A 10,475-nucleotide genomic window follows, 5' to 3' on the forward strand; every position below is an offset into this window, starting at 1 on the left:
ATTGGGATCCATATCACCAACAAAAAAAATGGTTTGAACTTTTGAAAGTTAAACAAAGGAATGGTGGCATCACAATGAGCTTCACATAGAACGAGATTTGGTTGCTGTCTAGGTTATAGCTAAGTAGCTGCAATTCCTTACACATACCAGGGAAAAGGAATCTCGGGGTAAGGGTGAAAAAATTTACCCAATGTGAGTATTTTCAAAGTTGCCCCTGCCACCATAGGGTTGCAGCCAAATTTTTTCTGACACAATCCCTCCTCATCGTTCTTCTACGACTTAATAAATTGTGGGTTAAGTATCGGATCTGCGATCTGGGTAGGCCGATCACTGATCCATTAATAAGGGCATGTCTCGGTCATGGCCGATACCGACCGATCCGATCCGAGTTTTAAAACCATGCACAGGCGGAGAATGCCGTAGCAGTTAAAACCCTAAACCCTTGAAGACAGCTGCGTGCATCTCTCTTGGTCTCCTGAAAGCGAAAAATTTTCAGAAACAGGAAAGAAGATCTTCTAGGAATATTTCTGGGAAGAAGGTATGATTTTCTATCTGTATTTCTTCTTTTATTGTACGAATGCTCTGTTTCATTTGAGTCCACTTGAACATTGAATTTTAAGGTGAGGTGGGGTGAATTTCCTTTTGCCAAAATTTAATGTCTTTCAATCTTCAGAAGAGAGAAATTGAAGTTTATTAGGTTTTTCAGGAGAGATGCCTTCAAAGGCGAAGAAATCTTCCAAAACACCATCGAAGTTATCGTCTTCAGATCATTCTGCATCTCCTAAGACCTCATCAACTTCATCATCTCTTCCAGGTGGAGAGATCAGTGAAGAGGATCTTTTGTATGTTCTTGAAGAAGCTTCAATCAAGTTCCCTTCTTTCATCTCCAAATCTGCTTTTGTTGGCCAGATTAGCGATGTTGGGTCTGAAAGTCACAAAGCTACGATTTGGCTTTCTGAGTCTGCCATGGTTGCTTCCTCCCTTATCCCTGGTTCGGTTGTTTCGGTAATTTACCATTTTCTTCATTTTAACAATCGGTGATACCTTGATGTAAGATTTGGAATCTTCAAATAATATTTCTATATTTCTAGAATTGAAAGTCATAAATTATATATGCAGATTGCTATTTGTGTTATTGAACTTATATTTGGATTTGGGGGGGTGGTTTCAAATGCAAATCTAAATTTTCCTTTTCAGGACTAGTGGTGTAGGAGGAATTAATTTTGATTGAAAGTAATGCACTTTATACAATGGTCTTGGAACTCCAGAGAAGGAGATCAGTTTGGACAGTTCGCTTAACGTTACTGAAGTTTTTAAGATTCTGGCTTTGTTGGTAGCTTGGTATGCAGCTTGGTTGATTCAAACTTAAATTGAGTTCTAGGTTGATTATGTCTTTGATGAATGGTGAGAGATCAGTTTGGATAGTTCTGTTACTGTTTATAAACATTTTAAAATACGGGCTGAGGTAGTGGTGTAGTTGACTAGAATTTAAAATGTAATGCTGTTAATTGCATATCTTATGATGAATGGTAAAATCTTTTGTGGGTGGCTTTACAGAAGTAAATAGGTTCCGTTTGATGTAGTTCCACTTCTAAGGTTGGACCAGTTTGACCTGGATTGGAAAACCCAGACCACGAAGAACGGGGCCAAACCTGGTTGCATAGTTTGAAATTTCGGCCGAGATTTTGGGACTTATTTCGGTTTTGACCGATATCAAAATGAAATGATAATCAACCCTGCAGGTATACCATGTTTTAGCCGAAATTTTGGTTTAGACGGGATGTTTCAAATAAAAACAATCCTATGATATAAAATATAAAATTCAATTGAAAAGGGTTGAAATTTTTTCGACCCATTTTGCTTGTCTTGGTGATTTTGACTGGAGGAATCACCTACAAATCAACGTGTAGTCTGCGACGAAGATTTTTAATAAACGTAGAAAAGTTAATTATGTGGCACTTCTCATTACAACAGTGTGAGAAGATTAACCATCATGGTTGCTCAGTGAGGAGATGGGGAGCAGACATAGCATGAAGGCATGGTGTACCCATTGGAAATGATAAGAAGAAGTCACAGTGCAACTACTGTGGGAAGAAGATCATGGGAGGTGTGGCCACTAGACTGAAGTGGCATCTGATGGGTGGATACAGGGATGTGGCCAAACGCCCTGGGGTTCCTAGTGAGGTGCAGAAGGCGCCATGGCTGCTATCATGAAAGGAGGAATACTGAGGAGGTTAGTTAGAAACAGCATTATAACCCCTCATCCACATGTACCACCAGAATATGAACAGAAACATCACTCCATGAGTTAACCATCATGTGTAAAAATTCAATCAAAACTTACCTTGATCTACTGAACATATGTGATACTCACAGTACCTTGATGCCGCAGCTAAGAAAGGCTAGAATAAGGAACCACAGGCTTTCTCCTTAAAACCAGAAACTCGGATGTAACAAAACATGTACCACAGTGAAATACCATTACTGCAGCCCTCAAACAGTAATAAAACAAAGAAAAAGTCCCCTAAGTAATGGCCTGCGTAGGTCTGAAGTAGGAAAAAAAAGAAACAAGTAGTGAAAGAATGAAGATATGGAAGAAGAAGGGATATGACCAAGGTCTTTCACCTATGCCCTTGGTCAGTCTCTTAGGCTCTTTACTGTAACGAACTAACGATTCTGTTTTTTAAACTTGATTCTGGGTCTGGCACACTTTTTTGCATTTCTATTTTTTTGGAGTGATTCTGCATCTTAAATGTTGTATGGTAACCCAACAAAAAAAATGATTTTGTTACTTGGAAGAAACAAAAACTTGTATGGTTCACACTTAAGAGAATCATTTCTGTTAAAAACCAATATTTACATAAAATTCCATCTATACCTTGAGTAACAAAATTTTAGTCAGTGATCTTAAGAAGAAGAAGAAGTAAGCACAAGCAGTAGAGAAGAAGAAGATCTTCCTCTCTTTGGATCCTACTCTCAAACACAAATTTTTGTAGCATTAATCTACATAAACTGTAAGCTATCTCTTGCACTATAAAGTTCTTATATGACATAATATCCTAAAATGATTGTTTCATGGCTCCAATTGATGGATGAGACTCATGGAATCATATATATATATATATATATATGAGCTATCTCCTCAGATTATATGCCAATATGGCTACAGGAACAGAGCAACAGAAACAAGAACGTGCATTAACTATCTTAATCTTAATTAACTTCAAATGGCATCCTAGTTCCCAATTTCTTGAAAACAGCCCAAATATGATAGAAGATTAGAATGACAGTTACATAATTTCTTACAAATTCCCACCATATCGTTACATGTATACTCGTCCAGGTAAAGAATGCAAGAAGTAACCTGCTGCCTTAGTCAAAATCTATTACATTTTCGGGCAAAACTTACCAAAGATGAACTTGGACCACTAGGCTGAAAATAATGAATCTTAAATCTAACAAGAACCTAGCATAGGACCATGTCAGTGGCTGAATATTACAGAACAGTTTGAGATGACTTGAGTGCAAAGAGAGCCATAAGGCACAAATTGACACATAATTGCATCCACAGCAAAATGCAAGAAAAAGAATCTACTAGAACAAATCAACGAATCTGCAGAATGAGACCTCGCTACAACTTCAAATCTTGACCAAGAGAGAGAGAGACGGAGATCATCCTACCTCGCCGACGGCATATCTGCTTCATCTTCGTGCATAGTGGCTGCAACAAACATATCGACCTGTTGGAACAACAAAATAAACTGCAAGACAAGAAAAAAATAGTAGAGTGAGAGAGAGAGAGAGAGAGAGTGTTTCACCCCACCTCACCGACGACAGACGACAGACGACAGATGGTAGATCGATAGACGTTGAAGAGTATGCAGTGTTCTTGCTTCAGTTTCCTTCACCGAGCTCTGTACACTTCTCTCCTCTCGCTATTGCAAAAGAAAAGAGGGTAATAGGGTTTCGATCAGCCCTATTGTTATGTTTTGAGAGTAAAGGACAGATTTACCCCTCTTAACTTAAGTCACTCATATGATTCAGCGCCTTTTGATCAGAATAGATTCTGAGTGTGAGAAGCTTGCTTTTCATGCTTCAAAAATTGGATTCTAAAACCTAAAAAGTGCCGGTTCATTTCAAAAAAACAAGAAATTGAACTGGACTTACCATACAACTTTTACCCTATTTCTGTTCCCAAAAAATGAAAAAACAACAGAATTGATTTTTTAGAATGTTACAGTATAGAGCCTTAGCAACCTATAGGGTCTCTCACCCACCACTATTTCTCACAGCAAACGATAGCAACAAGCCAACCTATTTTTTTTTTTTCTCATGATCCCCTCCTTTTTATTTATAACTTCAATGAAATAAGCAAAATAGGAAACCCCTATGTATGTTAGGGAGACTCCCTTACGACTTAAGTTTTTTACAAATGGAAACTATTCTAGAACTTAAGAAAATAAAAACTATGGCTGGATTGTAGCATATCTATCTAACCCTTCTAGAAACACTACTAAAATAAAGAATACAACTTACTTGAATTGAAACAAACACTAATTCTGTATGACTCAAAATCCATCATATTTGGGCTTTTGGAACTGGCTCATTACAATAGTATACCCAAAACTACCAAGCCAATGGTCCGTATAACCCATTGGACACTCAAAATTACACAGATTGGTCCATTCTTGGCCCCGTCCAATGGCCCGGTTTGCTACTGGCCTTCTTGTTCTTCTGAACTTCATCAGACTTGGCTGTGGTTTTTTAATTAAGAAGTGTCTGGCATGGTTATGGTTCCTATTTTGAAGTGTTCTGTAACTTCTGTTAGCATAGGTAATCAGACATCCGGTTTGTATTGATGTGTAAGATCTGATGAACCTGTTTCACAACTATCACAAGCAATTGATGAATGTGCATCTTTCATATTGTTAATGAATGAGGGTTCAGGACAGTATATTGGAGCCTTTGAAATTGCTGGTATAGCCAGCAACATTGATACAAACGAGGTTGGGATTGAAATCCTTCTCCTACTATCTTTCCTGGTAAAAGACGTTGCATGTCCATGCAAAAGGAATTTAGCTTTTTGTTTATGCATTAACTATAAGATTTGTGCTCCAAATGAATATGAAAATGGGGTGGGGGGATTCTGTTGCATGATCTACTTCTTAAGCTAATGGTATATCCCTGTTACTTGTAAGATAGGATAATGATCATTAGTTTCTTAGCATGCATGTCATAAGTCATAACATCTACTCAGGTTTTTGACAAGCAGGCATAGGGAAGGAGTCTGAGTCTAGTCAATTGGGAATTTGCCACTTTGGACTGGGGAACAAGCCAACTAGCCAACCACCACTAATCTTTTAATGAAAAAGGACTTACATTTCTTATTAGCCTATTTTATTTTTGTTTTCTTTTGTTTTCAGGCAATTGCTACTTCATTATAAGATGTACAGTTAGCCCTAATTTGGGCCCTCCTAGCTGGAGATATTCAAAACAAGCTAGTAACATTCTCATTTGCTTGTTTTAACCTGTAAACTATGGAAGATTTTGACTGAACGTTAAAAATTTGGAGAAATATGGCATAGTGGCTTTCAACTGTTATCATGGAGTTTGTTGGCCCAGAAGCATATTCCTGCTGTCATGATACTCATTTGAATTCTCTTTGAAATTAGTAATATTATATGGCTCTATCGAAACTCCCATCAAATGGCCCTTTTGTGGATACAGATTTGAGAACTAAATTTTAGATAATTTGGTTGTTTGGCATTTAAATGGGGTTGTTGAGGTGAGGTACAAATTAGGTGCGATTTCTTCCATTGCCACAGGACCAAGATGTGGTGCATGCTTGATTGAATTGATGTGTGCACGCGTCAAAATTGGGGCACAATTTTTACATATCAGATATTAAAACATTAAAAGCTGGGTATAATATAAGCTCATTAGGCTGTCCGATGTGCAAACTTATGGAGCTGACTCTATTTGCTCAACCAGAGAAGTTTGATGGTTGAACAAATAGAGCCTCTTTGTTTTTTATTTTTATTTTTATTTTTTAAAATTTTTTTTGGGGTGGGGGGGGGGGGGGTAGGGTTTGGATATAGCACATCCATTCCAAAGGGTGCACACCTAAGTGAAGAATTAGCAGGCTCAAAGCAAAGATGTACAAGGGGTGCTCTTTGCTTCAGTGGCGTTCGCCTTAATAATACTGAACTTTAGAAGCATTGCCGTAATTGTAATAATGATTTGGCCATTTTCTGAACTAGATGAATCAAGTCACTGAACCAACTGATCTTCAAACAAACTGACAAATAGGACTGCTTGGGGGCATATGGATTTGGAGATTTCCAATGGAGCACAACTCATTGTGGCATGAGGTAGTAGAATCCATTTATGGTTTGTCTACCTGATGTAGATTTGCACCCATGGAGCTATCCATACCCATCTGGGTATCCAGCGTGGATCCATATTGAGTCCTTGGTCTAGTAGGATTTTAGAAATTTACTTTATTTAGGAAGATTGGCTTTTATTTGATTTTATTCACTTTATTTTAGCAAGTTGGGTTCACATATAATTTAGAGAGTCTTAGTAGTGTCGGTTTGCTTAGTTATGGTAGTTTCCTTATTTCAGTTGGTTTCTAATTATACCTTTTATTTTCCCTATATATTGGTTGTAACCGGTGGACAAAATTAGAGATTGAAAAGATGAATTGAGTGTGAGTATTTGAGAGCCTGCGGGCGTGTGTGCGTGATTCTTTTCCCCTCCCCCTTCTTAGTGCGAGTTTTCCCTTCCCCTGCAACTCTGAGACTCTATCTCAGAGAATTCTTCCCCACCCCTACCGGTTCTCCATCACTACCAACAGATGGTATACAAATGAAGTAGGAAGGGCAACTTTAAGCCTAAGGGCTCCTTGGAGTAGTTTCAGGAGAGTATTGCCCTTGATGGTCCCATGGACAAGGCATGATGTGGGCAAGGGGGATAGTGTTAGGTTTCAAGAATACTTCTGGTGTGGATTACCTTTTATGGTTTTGTTTTCTAAGCTGTGTTCATTTTTAAACTTCACTAATGAAACTGTTTATGCACTGCTGCCACTGCATGGTTGAGTAGTCGAGTGGGCCAAGTTGTGACCTTGGGTTTGGGAAGGGTTTTTCGGAAGGTGAAGCTCAAAAATTTCAAATTTTCTTGGATGGTTTTGTGGGATGTGTTTGTGGTAATGTTTATTTCAGTAGTTTTTTCTAGAGAACCAGAGCCATAGTAATTCTAATATTTTTTAATTAGTTATATTCCTTGGATGCAATCATTTGTCTAGGTATTTGCTGAAAGTTTCTGTAAAATTTCCTTCTAAAACCTAGTTCTACATTTTTTTTTTCTACCAAGTTTGTTTCCATGTACATCCATTGTATGGAATCTTTAACTTCTCCATGCGATTGTAACTTTCTACGAGGAATTTCTTGCAAAAAACTATTTAACTTAAATTTTCATTTTTCCTTTGCTCGTGTGACTTCTGTCACCTTGTTGTTTCTCTTCCCATTAACAGGTGTCTCTTGCTTCTTCAAGGAAAGGGTTTTCAAATGGCTCCCCTGTTGACTTATTAACAGATGAGTTTGTCAGACATATTGGTGTTTATTCCAGAGGTGAAAGAGAGAATGATACAGGCAGATACTTTGCTCTTGCAACGGTTTTCCCTTCGTGTAAGGTTTGAATATCTATAATGTTACTATTCAGATTTCCTTTCAATTGTGGGTGCATTCTAAGAGAAGTTGCAATTTATAACATTGGTGCAGCAACCAAGAATTTAACTGCACAGAGAGTGAGGAGGACATGGAATTGTTCATTTCAAGGAAGATAATTAATCCGTAATTTAATATATCATGAAATTTGTAGACATGATGAGGAGAAACTTCTGAATTTTGATAAATATTTGGAATCTTTTTGCTCAAGCTCCCAGTCCTTTTAAAGAATTTATGTACTTGCATAGTTGTATGATCTTATGCAAGTGAGAAAGAAGAGAAGGGAAAAGTTATTGAAATCATTTATGGTTTTTCATTTTTCTGTTTGAGTTGAACAACTTAGTGTTTGTCAGGAATCTTCCTTTCCCTACTATTTATGTTTTTCTTTTTTCAAACGTTATTGTTTATATTAGGAAACTATTTTGCACAATTTTTTCTTATCGCTTTCCAATGCTTTCGACAGGTTTTTTCCTAGTAGAAGTAATATATTAAAAAAAACCTCTAGGTGTTCTCAGCTTTACATTGTCTCCTTCTTACCTTTTATAGGTTTTGAAGAATGGAGTACGATTATCATGGAGCCTTTCATCCACGCTGGGTTTCCCTTCTTTGGGCAGGATCATATTTATCTCCTCCATTCAAACTCTATATGTATCTGGGCTTCTGAATAACTTGCCTAGCCCAATTAATAGTGCAGCCTGTCCTCTCACAGTCTGCAAATGCAAGGACTTGCAGTTACAACTGATTTCATCAATGGATGGTGTATCAATTAAACATGACATGTCCCGCAGTAATCGTCCAGCTGAGATGGATCAGGGTCAATTTGAAAAGGGGAACTTTTCATCCCCAAAGACGCCATCATTATACAAGCCAAAACTTGATTCTCCTATAAGTGGTCCGCTATATTCAGGAAGATGGGAAGACTCTGTGCTGAAATTAGGATTAGGTGATGAAAAGACGAAGGAACTCTGGCAAAGTTGTGCTGTTCACTGGCTACGCTCTCGCATTTTACTCCCTGGGAATATTTTGACAATCCCAATATTTCCTTATACTTTCGTTTTCCGTGTGGAAGGTGCAAATGAATCAGAATGTACTAATCAGAAGTTGAAAGATGAAGGGAATGATTTGATTTTTCGAACTCCTACACTCATGGACCATGTTAAAGAAGCCTTTTTGGTGGATCATGAAACAAAAGTACAAATCTTCTCATCATTGACTTCTGAGACAGAGACTGTAGAGAAAAGCGGCTACCCACGGGAGGACCTTGAGCATAAAGACTTCAGGACTAAAATGATTAGGGATGTTCCACAGTTGGGTGGTCTTTCTAAAGAATTTGCTCTGTTGAAGGAAATCATTATCTACTCTTTGCTGAAGGACAGCCTCTCAAGGTTTGCTTATTTCAGCTTTTAGTATGGTTGGCCTCATAATTAAAATATTTTTTTACTTATACTATTGCCTTCTAATTTCTTGGATGACCATGACCTATGTTACATCATTGAATTGTTGAAATATGATGTCAATCCATGATGAAGGCAATACAGTTTTTTAATGTAACACCTCAAAAACGATGCTAACCTAGACTTAACAATTGCTGCTTTAGTGTCTGATGGAGGCCCATTGATCTCCATCCCTTGGAGAATGCCACTATTAACAAAACACCCCCTAGTATTACTGACAATTACACTCGGACCCCTTACTTTAGTCTCTTTTAGGGAATACGACTTAAGTGTTGACATCAGCTGGGTATTGTTTTTTAAATACCAAAATACCCTCATAAAAATCGAACTTCCCAATATGCCCTTTATTTCATAACCCTATTTCACGATAGTATCATTCTGTCATCTTCTTCCCCAAATCGTAGAAGACAACAATGGGTGAAATCGTAGAACACAACACCGACATGATTTTGGTGACAAGCGGCGAAGATTGCTTCTTCATCCCCAAAATCGAAGATTAAAACCCTAAAAAGGGACATTTGCTTCACTGTGCTCCCTCTCCAATTCTTTGTCCAACAAATAGATGTTTGAGAACGATCAGCCACTTGGCATCCAAACGGAACTCGTCGACTGAGTAGAAGCCATCACCAGATTCCATCTTACTAAAATGGTGGAGGATCTACCGTTCTATCTAGCAAGGGACGTGAAGCAGAGAACCATAAAGACATACTCTGTTCTCCTCGCATGACCTCTTTTCCAACACAAACCCTTTTCTCAAGAATCAGGAACAGAGATCAAAAGGAAGAACTAACAGATGCTTTTGTTGAGGGGGCAAAGAATAATAAACTCACGTGTCGGAGAGAGAGAATGAGATCCCCAAAGACACAAACAGCCCAGGAAAAATGAGGAAAACAAATCTGAAAGCCAATGAGCTCTCAGAAACAGAGGATAAAAATATTCATTGGGAACAGAACAAAATTCCCTGAAATGCAAAAACATAGTACAAGAGGACGGGAAGGAAAGAGAAGATGGGAGGGAAGGAGGAGAACCAATCAAGGAATCCTTAACAAACACTGGAAAGCCTCGTTAAATCTTGGCTGTATAACCTGAAAGTCTGTTGGGTAGGAAGCGGATCGAGTTTATTTTCTCTCCATTTGCAGACAGTCATGGGAGAAACGGGTTTTGTCAGTAAGTGAATATAATATTTCTTCCTTTGAAGAAAGAAACGAAAAGATAACAGGGATGAGAGATAGACTTTTGATACCATTTCAGAGATTATTTATAAGGGAAACTAAAGACTGTGAGAGCCCTCAAAAAA

The 10,475-nt window shown here is 38.0% G+C and overlaps 1 protein-coding gene across 1 annotated transcript in view; it reads left to right on the forward strand.

The window, feature by feature from the left end:
* The first annotated feature begins 319 nt into the window (after nucleotides 1–319).
* Nucleotides 320–10,475, forward strand: part of LOC122084617 (calmodulin-interacting protein 111-like) — a 27,052-nt gene continuing 16,896 nt past the window's right edge. The window contains exons 1-4 of the mRNA XM_042653014.1: nucleotides 320–538; nucleotides 707–1,005; nucleotides 7,532–7,690; nucleotides 8,271–9,109. Coding sequence (XP_042508948.1) covers nucleotides 712–1,005; nucleotides 7,532–7,690; nucleotides 8,271–9,109 — 1,292 coding nt within the window. The 5' untranslated portion in view covers nucleotides 320–538; nucleotides 707–711. The remainder of the gene's footprint in view (nucleotides 539–706; nucleotides 1,006–7,531; nucleotides 7,691–8,270; nucleotides 9,110–10,475) is intronic.

Source organism: Macadamia integrifolia, chromosome 1 (genome assembly GCF_013358625.1).
Source record: "Macadamia integrifolia cultivar HAES 741 chromosome 1, SCU_Mint_v3, whole genome shotgun sequence".
NCBI classification, from domain to species: Eukaryota; Viridiplantae; Streptophyta; class Magnoliopsida; order Proteales; family Proteaceae; genus Macadamia; species Macadamia integrifolia.